Genomic DNA, 23,606 nt, shown 5'->3' on the forward strand with positions numbered 1-23,606 from the left:
CCCTAGTAGACCTCAAACAGCAGTAAAACAGGCAGGGATGTAATCCTTGCCCACTCTATTCAAAACTGTAAAAACATCTTTGGCTTGGGTTTAAGGTATGGGCAGCACAGTGGCTAAATGGTTAGCACTTCTGCCTGGCAGTACTAGGGTTGTTGGTTCGAATCCCACCCACAGCACCACCTGCCTGGAGTTTGCATGTTCTCCCTGTGGCTGAGTGGGTGTACTCCAGGTTCCTCCCACACTCCAAAGACATGCTGGTAGGTTAATTGGATCCTGTCTAAATTGGCCCTAGTATGTGCATGTATGAATGTAAGTTAGGGACCTTAGATTGAATGCCCTTGAGGGTTAGGGACTGATGTGAATATACAATATATATGCAAAGCGCTGTGTAAATTGATGGTGCTATATAAGTACCTGAAAAGAAATAAAATAAGATGCTAGATATTCTGGGGGGCAGCACAGTGGCTTAGTGGTTAGCACGTCTGCCGTTCAGTAAATGGGTTATGGGTTCGATTCCCAACCATGGCACCTCCTGCATGGAGTTTGCATATTCTGCTTGGGTTTCCTCCAGGTACTCTGGTTTCCTCCCACACTCCAAAGACATGCTGGTAGGTTAATTGGCTCTTGTCTAAATTGTCCTAGTTTCATCCCTGGCCATGCAGGATCTCCTGCATGGTAGGGGTTGGGGAAAGACCTGGCAACCTACCCTGTAAAATAATTGCTAAGAGAATTCATGGAAAAAGTTGCTTACGAGTGACAGTCCATACAATTGCCAAGGGTTGGATATGACTGAATGGATAGATTGAGAGAGAGATATTCTGGGTCTATAGGCTCTAGAGAAATTATCAGCATGATGACATCAACAACTTAGTTATTTATTTTACAGCATGTGGCTGTCAGAGAATATATGACCACAGACTTCCAATGCAATCACAGTAGTACTATATACTTTATGGTATATAGTCATGTACAATATGTGTATGTACAATAAGTTGACTTAGCATCTTTAACACAAATGGCTCAAAGAAATTCTGACCTGGTCTAAAATGTGCAGTGGTGCCTTCAAGAGTGTGTGTTAGTCTTCAAATTAATCTCAATGTATCTGTGGCACCACGTAGGTCCAAGGTCCAGGCTGTACACCGGAATTGACTTCTGCCTATTTTGCATCAATTGCATCAATTTTATTTTAGTCCTGTTTTGGCACCCATTTACACTGTTGTGCGTGCTTGTGGGTCAATGTGTAGAATTGTATGGACTCATTTATTAGATAACACTGCACACAAAATAAGGGATGAGCCACCGCTGTTATTTAGAATAAATGGTAAGTAATCGAGCGCTGTGTAAATGATAAATTAGCCGCTAGCATATACAGGTAAACCTCAAGAACCCATGAAAGAATAAAGTGGATATAAATATGCAGCGCTAGTGGAACTAAAAACACACCCTTACATAAATAAACCTTAAATCACAGTAATGAATAGGTGTTGAATCCCCATATATGGGATAATTAAAGTGACAAGTGCAAAAAACAGTCAATAGATGCGTTGTGATGAAGAAAATCTGTGGCTCCTGTGATAGTGGAAATGGACAAACATTGCACTAAACAGATAGCGCAGCTGAATGCGCATGGAGTATATAAGACCTACTCCGGGTACTCTGGATGTTTGATACTGCAAAGGATTGATGTCATCAGTAATGCATCCACCAGGTGTCACCCATCCGAACAGAACATTCAGCCTCCAGGAATGCCACTTACAGCCACCAGGGGGGGTGTTTCAAGCACAATGCCCAGCCACAGAGATCACCTTCAAAAAACAGGCTCCCAAGGAATAAAGAGCCCGAGAGAAAGCCTCCAATGGTGTAGTATGTCTTTTTATTCCAAAAAGTAACAGCATATAAAGGATGAAAGCAACTTACATGAAATTCAAATTCCAACATGGCCGACGGGTATCCCAAAAACGGCCTTATGGTATGTGCACAGTGGTTAGGGGCACCTCCCTAATGCATTTTGTGTCCAAACACTTTCTCATACTTTTTGGAATAAAAAGACATACTACACCATTGGAGGCTTTCTCTCGGGCTCTTTATTCCTTGGGAGCCTGTTTTTTGAAGGTGATCTCTGTGGCTGGGCATTGTGCTTGAAACACCCCCCCTGGTGGCTGTAAGTGGCATTCCTGGAGGCTGGATGTTCTGTTCGGATGGGTGACACCTGGTGGATGCATTACTGATGACATCGATCCTTTGCAGTATCAAACATCCAGAGTACCCGGAGTAGGTCTTATATACTCCATGCGCATTCAGCTGCGCTATCTGGTTAGTGCACTGTTTGTCCATTTCCACTATCATAGGAGCCACAGATTTTCTTCCTCACAACGCACCGCTGTTATTTATTCACCCGTGGGTGTAAACTTTAGCGTGAGCTATTGAGGTCTGCAGAGAACTGATTATTTTGAACAGAGCAGAAAATAAACTTCTAAAAAGGAGCTTATTGCCCCTGCTATTGAATCAAAGGGAGATAACAATATTAGCAAGCAAATATGTAATATTTATCTGTCTAATAGTGCCTTAAAGCTGAAGTTTAGTTAAAAAAAAGATTTTATTGGGATACAGCACCATGCACTTTAGGTATGTGTAACGATGTATATCCCATTACCTGCAGTCAGCTGCTTCCCCTCAAAATCGTTCATGCTGTGTTCCCTTCACAGCTGGCGGATACTGCCCTGAGCATCTCTCTTCTGGTGCTATGAATGTTAACAGCAGAAGCTCCTAATCAGGAAAGTTGCACCACTCACCTACCCCTTCCTTCCTCCTCCACCATTCATAGAATTTTTCTTACTACACTCCCGTGATGCACTGAGCTCTGTGAACAGAGGAGGAGGACAAGAATGACAACATCTCCTCTTCCCATTAGGCTTCTGACATCAGAAAGAGTTACGTAGGCATCTGGGGAAGGGTGGGGGTTATTCTAGAATTGGTTGAGTTTTTAATTTTAAGTTACCCTTTCCCTTAAGTATTATAGGTACTAAAGTCCTTGTTTATGCATATGAGAGAGAATTAATAGTGAGGAAATAATGTGTTAAATCAATTACAGATCAATTCCTTTGGTATTATATGCTGTTGCCATCCACTGACATCACTGATAAATATTCTTACTCTGCTATGAAGTGGACTTAAGGTGGATTTTAGGTGTCTAGGTTTAGCCCCAACCAGAATTTTTGCAAAACTACATTTAAAAATGCTAAACAGTTTGTAGATTAGTAAATTAATATATTTACATACAGTGTTACATGGCATTATTGTCCAGTCACTTTGAAGGCATTGGAAAAACTCATATTTACTTCACTATTGAATTCTGGGTGTAGGGCCGACTATTAATAGTACCATGAGATCTTCCAGTGGGCCCCATGAATAAGCAGCCTCTGATAATTACTTAAACAATAAAATAAATTATTTTGTAGATGCAATGCACTTTCGTGATTAAAATAAAATATTTGATTTATTAAATTGTATTGTACAGAAAAAAGTCACTGAAATTTACTTCTGTAGAAGTGTACTAAATTCAAGCTATGCTCACATATTTTACATTTAAACATAATGCAGCTGTGGTAAGTGGAACTTGGGGGCTGATGGCTTAATAATGTTGTGGTGTAGCTATGCAAGCATGTTTGTGCAGACAAAGTAGTAAAAAAAATAAACTCAAGGGGATATGATATCAAATGAGTGTGAACAAAATACCTGGAAAACTGGTATCCTCAAAGAAATTCACCATTCAATTCAAAATGTTATATTTGGTAGTATAAAATTGGTCTATGACCGTAGCCAGCACAATGGATGTGCCCAGGATAGTACAGATCCAAATTTAGCTTTTAGAACATTTTACATAACAGCAGTAAATTATGCATTTTGGATGATACTTTGGACTGCTAATCCTGGTGTCAGACATGCTGGCTACATAGTTACTGTTTTTGTGACAGCACAGTAGCAGCACTTCCCCGGTCTCTATTGTGGTGTAGGCAGACCCAGCTGCTTGGATGACTTTTACACCGCTCTAAAATGGAATATATAAAAATCTTTTTTCCCAGTTAAATGTTTTAGAAACTTAAACCATAAAGTGGTGTTAAACCCAAAACAAAAAATGTAATATGTCGCAGCTTACCAATCATTAGATGTGGGGGCTGCATTCGTTTTCCTTCTTTTTGTAGGCTTCTTCTTTTGAAAAACAACAGACTCACTGGCCAGATCACCAGATGAAAATAGAAGAAAGAAAGCCTAAAAAAAAACTAATACAGCCACCACATCTAAGAATTGGTAAGCTGCAATATAATAAATGTTTGCTTTAGGGTTTAATACTGCTTTAATACAAATAAAGCTGAATCTAAGTCATACAGATTAATACACAGTTGACAGACATACTATAGACAGTATGTGAATGGTTTTAGCTTCCAAATTTGTTTATTTCAGGTACTTATATAGCACTGTCAATGTACACAGCACTTTACATATATATTGTACATTCACATCAGTCCCTAACCCTCAAGGGGTGTACAATCTAAGGTCCCTAACTCACATTCATACATACACATACTAGGGACAATTTTAGACAGGATTTAATTAACCTACCAGCATGTCTTCGGAGTGTGGGAGGAAGCCAGAGTACCTGGAGGAAACCCACGCAGGCACAGGGAGACCATGCAAACTCCAGGCAGGTGGTGCCATGGCTGGGATTTGAACCAACAACCATAGTACTGCCAGGCAGAAGTGCTCACCATTTAGCCACTGTGCTGCCCTAAATGATATGTAATTTTATCCAGCCAGCCTTGTAAAACAAAGATGTGAATTCACCAGTACGCCAAAGTACAGTAGATGCACTTCATGTGTTTATTGTGAAGAGAACATCACATAAGGTATAATGCCTTATGTGACAATAAACAGTTGAAACACATATATTTAGAGTGTGCAGGTGACATCACATCTTTGCATTTGGTTCTGGTACGGCACCATCCATGGCAAACACTTTGGGCACATATTACAAGGTTGAGTACTGTGAGGAGTGCTTCTTTTTAACTTTATAGAGTCTTGTAAAACAGACGTGAATGCAAGAGAGCATCAAGAGGTCCTACAGACTACAGGGCAATATAGCCTGATCCAGGAACAACTCCTGCCTGTGCCTGGACATTGAATGAACAGAAGCACAAGGGGTTCATTTACTAAAGGCAAATAAGGTCTTCACTTTGCAAGGGAAGTTGCATTTTGCAAGGAAGTTGCCCTGGAGTTCCACTCACGCTGTCAAAAAATAAAAGTCAGCAGCTACAAAAACTGTAGCTGCTGACTTTTAAACAACAGCCACTTACCTGTCCCTCGGTTCTGCGGTGCATCCCCTGCAGCCCGTTTCACCGACCGTCCTTTATTCCAGGAGACCGGCATCTTCAGCGTGGGCACCCAGCTGTGACAGCTTGCGGTTTCACAGCCGGGTACCCACTGCGCATGCGTGAGTAGCGCTGCGCTTTATGAATGGTCCTGTGGTCTTTTGGGACCTGTCACATGTCCCAAAAGACTACAGGGAGGGAGGGAGGGAGGACACCTTGATCAGACCGGGAGTGGGTACCTGTCAAATTTGGTTACCCGCTCCCCTCCCCCGCCCCCCAAGGTGCCAATCCTTAATGGGGAGCGGGGAGGCAGTCCTTAAAGCAGAACTTCCCCTTTCAGGTGGAGCTCCACTTTAATGAATGAGGTGAAGCTCTAATGACATCCAATCATGTGCAAGAAAGAAATGCATTTTTTTTTTAATTTTCCTTGCACGTGATTGGTCATTCTTTGCAAAAATTAAGCTTCTCCACATTTACTAAGCTCTGGGGTGAATTACCTTGAAAAGCACAACTTCCTTCACAAAGTGAGCAGTCTATTTGCCTTTAATAAATCAACCCCTCTGTGTCCTTGTCTGCTGTGCTGTGCAGGACATTATGGTTAATATTAAGACAGATTCATTCAGGGTGCCTAAACTAACTACTATAATCAAAACTTGGAGAGGAATTAAAACACCAGTCAGGTTTTTATTGCTATCTGTGCCAACATTTAGGAGATTCACCCTCTCTATTTGTCTTGTTTACCATTATCACCAAAAGTAAGAAAAGGCCACATTTTGATTTGTCACTAGAACAGAAATACAGGGCAAATCTTCCAATGGGGACCCTAGGTCTAGGGATTTTCTTTCACTTCCTGTTTGGCTATGGGAAAGAAAGTAAAGGAAAATTTGCCCAAATGGACACAGAGGGCAAATAAAAAAAAACAGCTGGGGTAATAACCATCCTATACTCTATCCAAAATGGGAAAAAAGATTTGCCTTTGCCTTGTAGTTCTATTTAAAATGAATACATTAAGGTAAAAAAATGTTTACTTTTACAACCTATTTAAGTATGATTTAGCCTAATCCTATAGGAAAGCCTAATTGATAATGTGAACACTTTAAAAGTTACATTAGTAAATATTACTTATATTAAATATATACCTATCCAAATGTATTTTTTGTACTTCATTTGTACAAAACGTCTTCAGCATTGCAGAACAAGTCCAGTTACTGTAAATGTGAATTTCTACTACTAGGTAAAGCCATAAATTAGGTTTACCTTTCTTTTAATAGATTGCATTGCTCACTACTCACCACTGATTGGGTAGAACGTGTGGAAGATGTTGTAGCAGGAGTTATAGTGATAGAGCTGGTGACTTTATTTGTTGTAGATCTGGCAGACAGGTTGGTTTTAGGAGATCGAAGAACTGTGCCAGTTGCAACCTCTTTATTTTCTGTAGCAACATTTAAAGGTCTAACAGTTATGACAGGAGTGGCTCCTTCTGAGGAACTGCCAGGATTTCTTTTAAACTGAGAGCCTAAATGGATATGAATTTTATTATCTTCTGTTGTAATTATGTTCGCATTAGCATTGTATTTTCTAATAGGAGTTGGCACAGTCTGTTTTTCAGGGGTAACTTTGAATACAGCACGACCCATAGTCATTTCTTGTGCATCTGGTGAAACAGATATCTCTGGAGGTGCAGCAGATGTTGATACTGTGAGTATCTGAATTGGTGATGTAGGTCTGTCCCCAAAACTGGATTTGGCACCTTCTGTAGCTTTTTCCCGCGAAAATGTGGTTATTGTCACAGGGGACATTGCCCTTTCAGGGGATATGGGGCAATCAGCACTTTTAACTTTCTGGCTCATGACAGCTGGAGAAGGAATAATTGTAATCCTTGGTTTCTGAGTGCCTAAAGTTGGTATTACTGTAGTACTTGAAAAGAAGTCCTCAGAAGGTGGGCTGGTTATCTCCAAAGTAGCGGTGCTGTTTTCATGGTCTGGTGTTACTCTTATATGAAGAGGTTGACCTTGTTTTGGTGAGAGAAACACTTCACCATGGTGCCCTTGGCTAAGATTTGGACGAATTGCTCTTTCTGGTGTGACTGAAGTACCATTTTCTCTTTTTTTCATCCATGGTATCCATGATTTTCGCATATTTAGCTCATTTGATGCAGGTGGATATCTCTCCAGAACAGGTGACCTCTCTGCTGGTTTTTTAAGACCAACTTGCCTTAAATTACTCATAATATGATTTTCCTCTTGGAAGGATTTCCTGATGAACACTGCTGGGGTTTCTTCCTCAACAGATTCATTACTCAAAACATCTGTCTGCACTCCAGTAGATGTCACAGGGACATCTACCATTCTTCTTCCATTCATGCTGGGCCTGATAGCTCGGCTGTATCGTTTTGATAGCTCTAACTCTTTTGTCAAATTCAGAACATCTTGTCCCATATTTTTGTTTTTATTTTCTTCCTCTATAAACCTTTTCTGAAGAACTGAATAATCAACTTGAAGCTGAGAAAGCTGATCTTCTTTGTTCATCATATCATGAACCTTTTCTTTAAGTGCTTGTACCTCCGCTCTTAGGTCTCTGTTCTTAGCCTCCTCTACTCGAATTCTGTGCCTAAGTTCAACCTCTTGACTTACAGCTTCTCCTTTTTCAATGGCTTTATTCTTTGCAATTTGGCTTTTCAGCTCTTCAAGCTGTATGGAAAGTACATTAGCTCTGTCTTGTTCAGTTCTAAATTTTCTTTCTAGCTGATCATATTCATCCTCTGTTTTCATCAAGTCTCCCTCAACCACCTCCAGCTGTTGAAGGCGGTTTCTAAGTCTCTCAATTTCTAAAAGCAGTTCTTTCGTCTTGTTATCTTCATGGTGCACAGACTCAAAATTCTTCTTTGCCCTGCTACGTGCAGCTTCTCGTTCAGAAACTTCCATATTTTCTATTCTTTTCATGAGCAGTTCTGCTTTGCAACTTAATTCACAATTTTTCTCATCCACATTTCTCAGTTTGCTGATGGACTCATCTCTCTCATTAGTCAAGTTAGATACTTTTTCTTCCATTTCAGATTTTAGTTTCAAAAGTTTTTTGCTTTCATCTATAAGTTTCTCTGTTACTTCCATAACTTTACCTTGTTCAGTTTTTAAACTCCTGTTTAGATCATCAACCTTTCCTTCCTCTAGTTTTATCTTTTCCATCATGATCTTTCTTTCATCAACAAGCATCACAGTGAAAGATTTCAACTTTGTTAAATCGTCTTTTAAATTGTGCTCTGCCTTTTCTAGTCTTCCCTCTACTGATTCTAATTCCTTAACTCGAGTTTTCACCAAATCAACTTCTTTGGTCAGCTCTCTTGTTTGGGCTTTTTCTTTATCCAACTTTACATAAAGCTGAGAGCATTCAGCTTTACTTTTCATGAAAGCCTCTTCTAGTTTTTCTAATTCAGACATTCTTTTCTGCAGTTTTTCTACTTCCAGCTTTAGCTCCCTGCTCTGATGTTCTTCTTCGTGGAGTTTCTTTTGTAGTTCTTTACACTGTGTTTCTGTTTTTGTTATCTCCTCATCTTTTCCTTCCATTTCTAAAACTCGCTTTCGTAAGCTCTCTACTTCTGCCATTAAACTTGAATTTCCACATTCTCCTTTGGCAATTTTTTCTCTTAGTTCTTTCAACTCCTCCTCAGCTTTTATAAGATTCCTATTTGCTTCTTCCAATTCTTCAATTTTACGATTGAGACCCACTAGCTTAAGTCGGAGCTGACGATTATTGGACTCTTGAGTGACCAGTTTCGTAGACATTTCTTCATGCTCTTGAGAATACTTGGAGGTTTTGTGCTCAAGTTCTAATTCCAATTTAATAACTTTCTGGCTGTCTTCATTGGCTTTAGCACAGGCTGCTTTCAATTTTGCCTCTGCTTCTTGAAGCTGTGCAGTAAGGTCTTGTATCTTTTGGCTTTGTTGACCAAGCTGTTCAATATGCATTTGTCTTTCATCCACTAGCATCAGTGCAAATGACTTCAACTTTACCAATTCATCTCTAACTTTATTAAGTCTCTTGGTATATTCTTTGTCTTTCCGCACTTGGTAAGCTTTCTCCTGTTCCAGTAACTTCTTTAACCTGTAATACAAGTAAGACAATAATTTTAATTGTTCTTACTATAAATAACCGCTAACAATAGTAGAGAAACCAAGGCTTTAAGTATTTTGGTTGCTGTGTATAATAGTCATATAATGCATATGTTCTCATTTTGAAATTTTATACTGTTTTGTTACACCATGTTGTTAGAGTAAATAAACCTGTGGTGAATTTAAAGATCCCCAAAGCCATATATATTTATATTTTGTTCAGGGATCAGGGATCACCAAAGCAATAATTATCTTTATTTTCCAAAAAGGCAACACAACACTTTAAGGAGCAAAGCTGTTTCTCTCAGTAAAAAAAAATAATTCTGCTTATTCTCATAATAATTACAACACAAAGAAGTCTCACTGACAACAGCCTTTTACCCACAGGAGCAGTCTCAAAGCTTTTAGGGGTGTTTTCCAACCCAGAGACATTCTCCAGACAAGCTAAGCTATATGACAACTATCATAACTTCTCACAGGCACCTGCTACAAACTCCTGCATCTTCTACATATAAACCCTTCCTTGCAAGTTAACCCTCTACTGCTGCTAAAGGGAACAAAATTGAAATAATGGAGAGATATTTCCCATCCCTTTCTGCCCCAACCTGCGAGACCTTAGATTGCAATCAAGAGATGGCACCAGCATTCTGATGTTGTCTTCCAGGTTTGTGCTTAACCACAAAACTAAATTTCTGGAATGACAGGAGTCACTGGGTCACTCTTGCATTGGCATGTTTGTTTTGTCTCATCCAGGTTACGGGGGCATGCTCTGACAGCAAGCAGTCTCCAGCCTAGCAGAAAGTACTGCAGAGAGGTTGAGCTTATTTTAAGGGCAGGAACTCTTGCTCTACCACTGTGTATGTTCTCTTGAAGGCCAACAGGTTTCAGCTGGGAAGAATAATGGTTTGATTTCCTCTAATGATTTCTTGAGGCAACACTGCTCCCAAATCCCCACTCTGGGTATTTGTATGTACAATAAATGGAAAAATCCAGAGTAACCAGCACTGGATGTTGGCATACTACAGCCTGGAGCTCCAGGAAAACTTTGTCTTTGTCAGCGTTCCACGGAATTATCATTGACATAAACCACTAGTGAGGGATTGGAGCTGGGAGGGTTGCGGCCTGGTGTGGCTTCAAAGAAAGTTCTAATCCCATAGTAATTTATATGGTGTCAAGACATTACATAAATCAGAAGGAGCAAGAAAGCAGGTCTTTGACTTCATGACACTTGTCCTAAGAATGTAGATTATAAACTCTTCATTATTCAATCTTTATCATCATTGGACCTTTTTTAAAATTCTGGACAAAAAAATGGGTAGTTAAAGCATTGTCAAGAGTGACATATCTGCTTCATTGTTTAAATTGTTCCAGATTATAAAAGCTCAAATTTAATTTGTCAGTTGTTACTATACTTCCTCCTTTGTCTATAATTAGACATCTTAATAACTTAGTAACTTACTTCTGAATTCCAAAACGCCACCCAAAAGCACTCCAGCCTATCATATAAATATTGTAAATAGTGAATATTTGATGTAGATGTTTTTCTCAATGCTGCTGTCAGATCCTGCATCTGCTTGGAATGAACTGTGAAGCTGGTCTATATTGGGCAGTTCCAAACTTACATTCTCCTGTGCAAACAAGTTTCAAGAGGACGTACTGTGGGGAAATTTAACAGAGCGTGGGGAACTTCTGCCTAAGAGGGACTTGCTAATGCTCACCTTTCACCTACAAAGTTGAAGTTTCTATGATTATGGTCCAAACATAACACAGCTTACATATGATTACTGGTAATTTGCACACATTACATTCATGACAGGTTAACGTAATTACTTAAAAAGTAATTCATAATGCTATGTATGTCTTTCATACATACACAGGATTATGAGAAACACTTAGCTAACTTCAGCTAACCAGGAGTGGTCACATATTTTCTGTTAGTGTCTTGGAACACTGATATTGCATATACTCTGTTAAATGCTTGTAAGTAATAAAATTCACACGAGGCAACCCAATGTATATGCCAATATGTACACATTTTTACGCTATCACACTGGAGATCTGAGCAGGTGTAGATCCAAAGTCAATATAGGAAATGGATGGTCTCAGTCAAGTTTGTCAGTGTAAAATACTCTTGAGCTTTCTACACATATGCATTTAGTAACAAAGTCTGTAAGGGAATCCCTGTATGGCGACTGGCGCATAGAAATGCGCATGCATGCAACATTGTGCATAGAAATCAGCAAGGGCGCATTGCTAATAAAAATGAGCATAGAATACGCGTGCACACAGGTACACACACACGGGAGCGTGCCCACAGTTTCTGGTGCCAGACGGACTATTTAAAAGAGGCTCTTACTTTCTGTCAGTGCTGACTGGTCTTCAGCTAATTCCCTGTGTCCTGCTGTATCCTGTGTGCATCAATTACCGACCCGGCTTGCCATTGACCTGCTCTTGGATTTTGTTTATGCTTCTGCTCATCAGTTTCTGATCCTGGCTTCCTCGTGACCTTGTCTCTGTCTGATGTTCCGATACCTCATCACCTGCGCGTTGCTGACCCTGGCTATTACTCTGACTATGCTTCCAGCTCCAGTTTGGCTCTACAGTCCTGCCGTGTGCTTGCCCTGGCTATATATTATATCAGCTCCTGTTGTCACGGTGTGTTCTGGCCTCACGCTTCTGGCACAAGCCACATACCAGATCTTGCTGTTCCAGTGGAGTGCTTCCTTAACCTCAGCTGGCAGTTCCGGCATCTTCTCTGTTCCTGACTGGATGCCCTGTTTGATTTACCCAGCTGCAAGTTCTGCAATCAGTATCCACAGGCACTTGTGTTTCTCCTGTCCCTTGGCACCATCTGTTCCAGGCCTGGGTTGGAGGTACAAGAGAGGCTGACCTTGTCAATTTAGACTTCTATCAGGTACATGACAGAGTCACTCTACGACTAAGTATGGGTCATGAAAATTTTCTAAGCTCCTGTCCTACACCTTTGTTTACAATAAAGAAATGAGAGGAGACATGTTTGCAATCTCCATTTTTTTCTGCTATACTGTTTTTTATGTGACTTTATGATCGATGACCCTTGATTTGTGTCTGAATCTGCTGCTCTTCATGTTTCCTGGACCAACTTGTGATAAATAACTATGATGTTTAGCTGCATGCCTTGACTTGGCTTGTATTCTAACTTTGATTTTGAGCTACCTGCCCTGTCCATTGCCTGATTTTAACTTCCTGTGCATGCCTTTGCTTTACATGGCGCACAGTGTCTCAACCATCCAGTGTCCCTTTTTTCACAATCTCCACATTTGTTTTCCACCAGGGACAAGACAACTATTTATAAAGTAAAAGTGTAACAATTGAAACAAACACAAAATACAGTAGGTATGATACATCAAACAGACATTTTGGCCTCACCAAATGATCTTGTTATTTTGGACTGTAAGGACTTGAACCTTTTCTCTAAATCATTGCCCTTGACATTAACAGAAGCTTTGAGGACTACAATAATACAAAAAGGTACTACTCGTGGCAGGGTTAGACATTTCCGTATTCTGCTGGTTAGTAATTTAATTGAAATTTCCTAAAGCAGGTGCAAGATGGCTTGTTTAATTTGTCAAATGTAATTGCTCCACTTAAAACACAACCAAAAAAGGCACGTAGGCTATCATTATTCTGCATATGACCATTTGGTTACTGATGTATCCAGTACTATCATTACATTTATTAATAACAAAAAACACAAGGGCCCATAAACTGAAGTGCAAGTTAGGTAACCCCTAGCAATAAACAAAAATCATCTTTTACTAATCTAGTCAAACTAAGCTATGAAAGCTAAAGCCTAGATGCTTTCTATCAGCCTTATTTTTTGATTTCTCTTAAATAAACTCTATAATGTTTAAATTTAAAAAAAAAACAAACATATTTGCTTTTTTGACTGTAACAATAAAGGTAATAAAAAAAAACTCAAATTAAATAAATCATTTATAGGCAAACCAAAATCCGTATCACAGTATACTACCATCAGTGCAAGCCTCACTTGTTCTGCAATGTCCTGTAATACATTGTCTTAAAGGAAAAAAGCAAAAACACTAATTAAAGGACTCAACTACTGCTGCTGCAAGTATCCTGATCTTAACCCCCCAGAACAACTTGCAGTGTTCACACTGTAAATAAAAGTGAATTCACAAGGACTTTAAGGACAAATGAGCTCCTTCCAGTCCAGCAGCAGCGTGTTTGATACTACAACAATATGAGATTTTCTTTACCTTCAGAATCAGCCAGCAGATAGTTTAAAAGACATAGTAACTCTCCTCGGAAACCTCAAGAAGCCTTTTTCTGGCTCGTGTTCTCTGGGGTCTCTGCCATCACATTCCAACCATGTCATCAAGACAATAAAAGGTGAATGCTGTGTTTGGGAGCTGGGACCACTGACTGGTGATGTCATCCCTCCTTACATGCTTCATTATTGTGCAGATTCTCTTCACTCATTGAGGAGGGGTGGAGCATTAAAACCCCCAAACAGAGAGAAAAAGCACACACACTTGTCTTCTCTGAAACTTCTCTACCACTGATTCTGCTGTGCTTCATACAGGAGAGCACCATGGCACATTTTACTGGAGAAAAGACATTATAAAATATGCCCTTAACAGCTGCATGTCATGTTTTTAACATTTTGTTTCCCCAGATCATTTATTTTTATTCTCAAAGTTGAATGCAGATTTAAACATAAAGCATTCTTCTGTTTTTAATCAGTGAAGTGTCAAATCACTAAAACATTACGTATGTCAAATTTGAATTACCGCACATGAGGCTCAATTCACAACATTTTTCACAAGAAAAATTATGTTTTTTTAATAGTAGCAATGTTATATAAATTTTAATTTGATTGGACTCAGCTAAAATGAAAGTGTCAATTCACAGAAGCATTATGTATGTCAAATTTCCTTTACCGTGCATTAGGTTAGTATTACAAAGCTTTACACAGGGGTAAGAATTTTTTTTACAGTAGCCGTGATATATATATATATATATACACAGGTATATATATATATATATAAAAGCAGTTTTCTCCTGGTGTGATAAATTGAACTTGTTATCACCTAACCTTTGCAATTAAAAATGATTCTTCAGTTCACTAAAGGTTTTATTGCACAGAGCAGTTGCACATTATATTATTCATTTTTGTTCTATGTACCAGGTAAAATTCAATACACAAATTTAACAGCTTTCTCCTGAAGTAACCTTAGTTTGTGACTGCCATTATAGACATGACTATTGTGTAAAGCATAAAATGGAGTTATTATTTTGAGCACAATGAAGAAAAATGACAAATGCACACCTATACAATATTTATATAAATCAAATGCTTTCATTAGAAACTGGTCATTGGATAAATACCGGTTTTAATGACTTATAGATCTTACTGAATTGATCCTTGAGTACACCATAATCAAACTTTCAATCCTAGTCTGTTTAAGAAGGTTTGTGTTGTTTTAAGAATACAATGCCTGTTTTGATTGTTCTGAAATATTTAACAGCAATTTCTATATAAAACATACAATTGGTGAATAAAACCATCCGCAGTCTCCGCACATTTGTATTGTACAATTTACAACCCAGGACCTGCTATACAAATCCAAGCAGGAGTTGATCTCCTGTCCGGCAAGGGGAGGAGAGGGTAATAATAAAAAAGAAAAACATAAAAGTCACTTTGCTGTCTCCATCAGCTTAATGATGTGCTAATAATCTGCCTCTCTCCCTGCATGTTGACTGTTGAAAACAGTGCTACACTGTATGTAACATGTTCTTGAAGCATCAGGACACATGGCTTTCTATGGTAAAACAACAGCTTGCAAATCAATTCTTTGTTTCCTCTGGAGTTCACAAAGAAGGAGGTTTGAATGGAAGCAAAGCCCGTTGTTAGGCTCTGAGGCTGCAGCTGGGGAGACATCATTCCCCCTCTGCTGGCCAATAGGAAAGAAGCTTGTAATCGTACTGATGCTTGATGCTTTGCATGTACAAACTCTCTCTGGAAGAGTATTTGATAATGCCAGAGTAAACTTGCAGGTTCCATTCAGATGATGTAGTGGGAGCAGTCCTTGAAGAAGATTGACATAAAGCAATAATAAAACATACACTTCGGGGTTTTGGTGGTCTGCCAGCCATTAACTTCTTCAGTCCCATAAAACTGCCTTTTTAAAACTATTGTACTTGAAAATAACCAGGGCATATATAAATTCCCATCATAGAGAGAGCATTTGTTATTGATTACAAACTTTCTTTGTATTTTATTACAATGTTTTCTTTTTACCTCTCACCCATAAAAATGCATGTGTTCCATATGTCCTCACATATGATATAACAACAAAGGAGGAAAGATTAGGAAAAGCTCAAAGGTGCATGATCAGATATTCTATATAGGATCAGGCTAGGACAAACACAACATTTACAACTAATTACTGAGTGTAGATATCAAAAGGAAACTACAGGGATTTTTTGGTCCATTTTATTTATGATGATGATGATTATTATTATTATTATTATTCAGGATTTATAGAGCGTCAACAATTTGGCAGCACTTTACAAAAAGATTATTAATGTTTCCAGGGTCTAAGATCATTTATATCATGTTTCCTTTACTTTCATAAAGTCTTTGTTCTACAAATAAATAATTTATACAGAGGGTTAATACAGAGAGTTTACATCAGAACTCGCTGTGTTTAACCATTTCATAACAAGAAGTCACTAACGCTTAGATACTCAGAAGCATTATTATGTGTTAATATGAATTTGACAATAGCTCTGTGATAATTTTATTTGTGATAATACATTGGACATCGTTTTAAATAGTATATAGTTATTCTGGCTGAAAAAAGACATAAGTCCATCCAGTTCAAATGCATACAGTATAAGGTTTCTATTTGGTTCATTGTTTTAATAAATACCTTGCTCAGGCGTTTTGTTATAGGCAGACAAGTGAACAAAAATGTGGACTTTTTTATTTTTAAAATACTATAACTGTAATTGTATATAACAATTACAGCATTAAATAGAGGCATACTGCCATCATGAGGCTGTAGTGGCACCTGCAGGCTGAAGATTTACTTAATGAAAGAACTTCCAGCCTGAATGTGATCATCATGATCATGAACTATGCTGATTTGTGATCGTTGATAGACATTTTGTAGCTGTAAGTGACAGCTGTTGGGTCTCTCGGCTTTGCATTCTCTCTGACAAGGTTCCTGACTGCCTGAGCAAGTACAGCAATGAATTTTTCAGTGGAGAGGCCCCACTTTCAGGCTCTGACATGCCTGACCTGTGCTTTTTTATACACCTAACAAAGGAGCCTGATGGCTGCTGGATAATGATAGATTGGAGATGCCGGTCTGGTTATTGGTGCATTATCTCCACCTGGGAGGAAGGCAGACAGGAGGTAGGTCACTATAAAAGGCAGACGGGAACACTGGAATAGGCAGACAACTGGTGTCTGGATCATCAGACAGGTAAAAAGACTGAAGCACTGACTAATGGGCTGATGGCAAGTGGAAAGTTTTTGTGCAGGAACAAGAGACTGGTGTGAATACAGGTAAGCTGGTTCAGAAAGAGACAGGCAGATCAGGTACAGAAATGAAAGCAGGTGCATGGTCAGAGTTCAGAGCAGATTAGGAACAGAAGGAGCAGACAGTAGCATTGTTGTGGTACAAGCTGAGGTCAATAACAGGAAAAGGAGCAGGTCAAGGCAAGCTGGGTTGGTATCAGGTAATCGATAAGGAAAACACAGGTCACAGATTCACAGGTACTACTGAAGACAAGTCAGCACTGGCTATGTGCAGTTGTTTGTTTAAAATACCCCGCTTAGCACCTACATCAGCAGTGAACATTCATGAACACTGTGAATTGTGAAACCCTGCACATGAGACTACAACTAGCCTGTCCTTGCACAGATGCACATCTTCCATTTTGGCATTCACATTCCTAACAAAAACTTTTTTTATATTTCTCCAAAACCAGTAAAATTTCTCTTCAAGCTTTGCATACAGAAGAGTTTCTTCTTGCGCAACTCTTCAAAAGATCCTTTTCTCTGTAGTACATTGCCATCCACTTGCCATTGCAGCATACAGTATTTATCAGGTTTTATTGTCTATGTCCTTGTAGCAGAGTGTTCTCAAAATTAAAGGGAGGTCTCTCCCTTGTCATCGATTATGGAAATGGAAGTCCACACCCCTCTACCCCTGCTCTGATGACAACTGGAAAATGTTTCCCCTCATCTCACTTTTTGTCTTGGTAATACTGGTCACCAATAGAGGAAGTTAAGGGAAACTCTTAAAGAGAGAAGTTTGGGGGGAAAAACAAACATTTATGCTCACCTGGGTGGATGAAGCTTCGGTCCAATGCTACAACTGTCCCCTACTGGTTGTAAGACAGAGAACTGAGTGATCAAAGATCGCTGATCGCTCTGTTCTGAGTCTTCAGTGAGCAGAGAGCCTGTGACTGTCAGTCACCGGCTCTCTGCTCTGTTCCTCCAATGCTTAATGGAGTGTCGGGCTGTAGAAGGGGTGGGAGCAGCTGGCTCAGTCTCTCATCAACTTTCTGAGAGGCTGAGCCAACTGCTGGTCATCCAGCCATCTGGGTGGATACCAACACTAAAGTCGGGAACTTTCCAGAGCCTGGACCTGCTCTGGCTCCAGCTAAAGCCTGCTGTCAGCTGAAAACGGGTCACAGGAGTGCAGAACTAAGGTGTCCGTTTATGACACAGAAAATAGCTGTGATTCAGAGGATCACAGCTATTCTCTGGTCGTTCAGAGTTTATGACACTCAGGAGATCAGCGGAGAACATGTTCAGACCTTCACTGGAGATCTGTGTTCTCCCTCCAGATTCTCCAGCCCAGAGCTGGAGAATCGGAGGGACCGCAAACTAAACAGTGATAATTTACCTCTGCTTAGTAAACTGATCTTTTACTGTAATCTCGCAAGATTATAGTAAAATCAGCCATTTTCCAGCGTTTGTAGACCGTTCTCCCTTCGTTCGGAGAACTGATCTACACCGCTTCATAAACGGCATTCACAGGAGAACTGTGTTCTCCGAGAATTCCGGAGAACTGAGCAGCGATCATTTACTGCTGGTTCATAAACGGACACCTTAGTGCACTCCTGTGATCCATAGGATCAATACTAAGTGCAGTCCTGAGTAGATAATCACTAGACCAGAGTACTTATTTCCTCTCATTGTATAGGTACTTTCATTGGATTCTCCACCAAAAAAGGAAGGTGCACTGAATCAACTGCAGGATTTTTATATTTGTTTTGTGACGCCAGAGGTTTCTATAGTAGTTTGTGCATCTTGCTGTACCCATAAAGTCATAATTAGAGTGTCACTTTTTCACATTAAAGAAGCACAGGACCATTATCTGGCTTCATAATTGCGAAACAGGTCTGAAACAAATAACATGACTAGTATTTGTCACAAGACAAAACTGTACTAAAAACTAGGGCAATTTATTTTTTGTCATACTAAACTGTGCAAGATTTTTGACTGATTCTGTAGTAGAGAGCACACAGTTTCTTCTTCTTTTTTTTATTCTTTATAGCACTGTCTTTTCTTGGAAGTCTTAGATGAAATACCACAGGAGGTTATTTATAGCTAATCCCACTAAGGGAGTATAAGCCTTGACACTTTTGAAGTGCATCCAGTTTTTCTAAGATAAATTTGGACCTCAACCAGAAATGACAAATGTCACTTCATATCTGACAGTGAAATCGTACTAGTTGAGTTTCTCGAGGTATTAATTAGTGACAGAATTTGTGTGTTTAAAAAAATTGTATACTGAAATGTTGTATGGTTTTCATGCTATTACCAATGATGGAAGATTTCATTATATAAAGTAAGGTCCTGCCATTTGTTAAATGCATTTAATGTTGTAAACTATTTAGCTTATACAAAACAAAAACACAATTCCAGCCACTGCTGTGACTGCTTTGGGAAAGTTTCTACTTTTATCCCTGTGTGACACCAGTAAGCAAAAAAAAAAATGTATATATATATATATATATATATATATATATATATATTCTAATGACACTGTTTTGTGTTGTGACAACTGAACAGAGAAAGTTAGTTTTCTTGCTGGTGTGGGTGCCTGTCTACGTTCCAGTGCTCGAGAAGAGAGGTCTGAATCACTGAGTGAATTAAGGAATTAAGGAGGAATGGGGTGGTAACATCATGATCTCCACCTCATCCAATCAGAGAAAGCTTTGCATTCATTTAGAGACTGTAAAGTACTTTCTGAATGGCACTGGCTCCAAACGAGTGATTTCTTGTGTTCACTAAGCAGTTGGGTAGCCACTTGGCATGTGCCGCAGCAGTGCCAGCTTTAGAGATTTCCAGCTTCCACAGAGGTCCTACAGGTATGGCATATACATGCTTACATTGGCCCAAGATAGACCAATGTATGTATACAAAATATGCATACCTAAATTTTAGCTTTAACTTTCTTAGGTTAACCTAGGTTCACACCTAAGCGTTTTCTGCAGCTTTTTGCAGAAACACATTACAGTCTGTTTAACATGATTTCCTATGGGACAGGTTCATATCTCCATGTTTTCACCCGGTGCGTTTTTTTGGAAAGGGTCAGGGACTTTTTTTAACGCATTTTTGGTTCTATAGACTGCAATGGGAATGCTGCAGAAAAGCATGTATTGATTTTTGATGCGTTTTTGCTGCATTTTTGATGCATTTTGCATTTAAAATCTGGCTAGCAACAAGAAAAATAAAAAAATGAAAAAAAAAAATGCAAAAAGCATCAAAATTGTGTAAAAAACACGTGCAAAAACGCAACACAAACCGCTATATAGAAACGTCTCAAACGCAACCTGCATAGGTGTGAACCTAGCCTTAGGTTTTAAATATGACATTAATCAATAGAAGTTGTAGATTGTGTAAATGTGCATTTATCATGTAAACAGCTTTGTACCAGATGGTACTCTGTAAACTGCACCTTTTACAGAATAGCATACATTCCAACATTTTGAATGGTCCAGAAGCTTAAGTCTTGAAAGTTTTAAAAAAATGATTGTGTTTCAATATGGTAATGCCTGTGTGTGGATAGATCTGAGAAGTACCTTAGATTATACGCCCCTTGAGGGTTAGGGACTGATGTGAATGTACAATATATATATGTAAAGCGCTGCGTAAATTGACAGTGCTATATAAGTACCTGAAATAATAAATAAATAGAATGATTAATCAACGGGTTGGGCATAAATGTCCTGATTATAGATTTTCACATGTGGAGGTCAAAGGTCAACCCTTTGGAATATCTTCTGTAACCCGCCAACATCAGATTCCTTATGAGTGTCACTTTCCATACCAACACACGTTCCCCTATAGTGTTACTGCCAATAATGCAATGATTACGCTTTTGTATAAGCTCATTCAAGCCTTTTGTTATTGGTGAATGTGCACAGTGAGGCTGTTAGAAACCAGGCCCCATACAGCCAACCTGACACAAAAAAAAAACATAAAAAAGTCTACTATGCTTCAGGTATGAATGAACACATTGAGTGATAAGTGCTGATCACTCATTGTGTTCATCCAGAAAAGAAAGGCTTTGGTAAATGTGGCATTTACTGGAACCTTCCCTCACTCTCCATCCTAAAGTATCCTATTGTGTGCTTGCAGCTGCCAGTAGGAAGGAGATGAGGGAAGTCAGAAGCACCGTGAGGGTGGGGGCACACAGGGTGGCCTGGGTAGTAGGGGAAAATGTATGGTGCACAGAGAGGGTGATGAGTGCAGTGGGGGGGGGGGGCAAATACTGGAACTGATCCCCTGAATGACTATCTCTGCAGCAGCCGAAAGCCAGTGGGAGGGAGGGGAGAGGAAGTCAGCTTTCAGCTGCTGTAGAGAGATCCATACAGGGGATCGGTTCCAGTAACTGCTCCCCCCGCTGCGCCGATCACCCTCCCTGCCCACATCCCTGGGCCGCATACAGGAGAACTGGTGGAACCTCCTTATCCATGGCTCTGAATGTGCAGCAACATTGCAACACCCATACGACTGCTCAAACCATGAAGGTGAAAGTAAATTTAATTTCATGAATAACATGACCTGACTTGAATAATTCTAGTTGAGGATAATTCCTTAAGAGACGGTGCTATATAAAGATAAATGTAGCGCCTCATAATCTGCATCATTTTGATTAAAGCCAAGCACTAAGAATGAATTTAAAATATCAGGTGTGCTTTCCTTTTACATTGTGTCAATGGTCCTTTCACTGACTGTCACAGTACAGCAGGTAACTGGTGATTAACTGACATCACAAATGTTTACAACTTTAGAAAGCTGTGGAAGAGTTAGAACTCAGTTTTGTTCTCCTTCCTTCCCTGAAAGGAAGCTTCAGCGGCTCAAATAACAAACAAAGAACAAGCCTTAAGCCTGCTTACATCAATTACACAATTTTTGCTTTAAAGTAACTGTGCTCTTTATTACTTGCAGATCGGCTTCCTTTGCAGGTGATGCAGTTTCAACATTACATCACTGGAAGGGCAGCCAGAAGGATCTGGATGCCAGGATGACTAAAGAGACAAGAATGTTTTATCACAGCTCAGCCAATATGCAGTTTGCTGTGGGGAGGTTATAATAAAGGACGGGATAGGGAGATTAGAGGAAGAATTTCAATTTGTTATCCAGGGGAAAGATGATTGATGAATTATAGGGTTAAAGCTTTGCTGCCTTTTATAATCACTTTGTTTACCATGTATTAGGAACAGTGCGTTTTACAGTTTCTGGATCTTCAGTACAATTTATTACTAATTGGCATCAAGAAGAATGCTTTTATTTTATAGCATCTATTGAAAATCTTCAATAATTAATAGGATTTAAGAGCAGTGTGTAAAATAAATAAATAAATACTGTACATACATAAGAATTATATAGTACCTACTTGGTGATTGTGGATGTCTTCAAACTATGAAGAATGCCTAGAGTATAGAAGTGGATTATGACAAGATGCTACATGGATTACATTTATCAGCCAAAACGCGTAGTTACTGCTAAAAAGGTATGTATATTTCCCAAGGCAAGTGTTGTCATCATATTAATTCTGACTTATCAATATGGGAGCAAGAAAACGTGTAAGTGCTGCCCATAACAACTAATCAAATTGCAAATCTCATACTACATGGCAGGTTAGAAAATGAAAACGTCAGTGTGACTTGTTCTGGAAACCAATTTTCTTTCCATTTAGATTCTTTAAAGCTTAAAGCAGAACTTTACTCTTTTATTTACCATTGACTGGATTCTAGGCCTAGGCAAATGATGCTATACATCCCAAGAATCTTCAGGAGGGGTTTTCTCAGCTAATCACGCCCACATGCCTGAGCTAAGGGCAGATTGATTCAAGGAAGTAAATGCTATATGAATCATCCGCCCTTACTCAAGAAGGCCACAGCCAGAAATGCTAGGGGGTGTTTTTCAAAGTGATTTCTCTGCAAACTAAAGCATTGAGACATGAATGGACAGGTGAGTTTGTTTGGAATATTAAAAATAAATTAAATAGAATTTTTGGTTTGTGGTTCACAGGTGCAGTGTTGTTCCACTTTAACTCTAGGAACTACAAAAAAACCTTCTTGCAATGGGGCCCCCACATTTGCAAGGGTTAAATGCTCATTAAATCAAGCGATAGAGGAATAAGCTGTAATACTTACCATACTCCTCGCTTCAGCAGGCTTTGGGCATTCACATCTTCTCTCCAATGCTCCGGTTGTGGGTGGGTTCTCCCTGTCCTCATATGCAATGCAGGCCTATTGGTCCTGCATTGTATGTGATGACATCAGCATGCAACTGTCAGCCAGAGTAGAGGCTTTCCCTCTCTGTTTAACCTTACTCTTTTGTGCCTGCAGCCTAAGTTACAGCCCACCTTTTCCCTCCCTATAATAAAACTTACATAGTTCTCTCTTGGGGGTCCACAACATTGTTTATATTTCTTCACCAACTTCTTGATATGTTGTCCAGGTATCCCATACACTTTTATGATGCTGATAGATGGATAGAAGCCAATCCGTCTTCAAGCATAAAAGTCTATTGGGGTGAACTGCACACATTTAGACATCAGATTAAGAAGCTGGCAAAGGGATGTAAAGA

General features: G+C 39.3%; 1 protein-coding gene across 3 annotated transcripts in view; it reads right to left on the reverse strand.

The window, feature by feature from the left end:
* Positions 1-23,606, reverse strand: part of FILIP1 (filamin A interacting protein 1) — a 210,042-nt gene that overhangs the window by 12,039 nt on the left and 174,397 nt on the right. For all 3 annotated transcript variants that reach the window (XM_089681393.1, XM_089681395.1, XM_089681396.1), the window contains exon 5: positions 6,659-9,467. In XM_089681393.1, the coding sequence (XP_089537519.1) occupies positions 6,659-9,467 (2,809 nt within the window). The remainder of the gene's footprint in view (positions 1-6,658; positions 9,468-23,606) is intronic.

This window comes from Staurois parvus, unplaced genomic scaffold, assembly GCF_062004578.1.
Source record: "Staurois parvus isolate SC_StPar_1 unplaced genomic scaffold, SC_StPar_1.0 ptg000264l, whole genome shotgun sequence".
Taxonomy (NCBI): Eukaryota; Metazoa; Chordata; class Amphibia; order Anura; family Ranidae; genus Staurois; species Staurois parvus.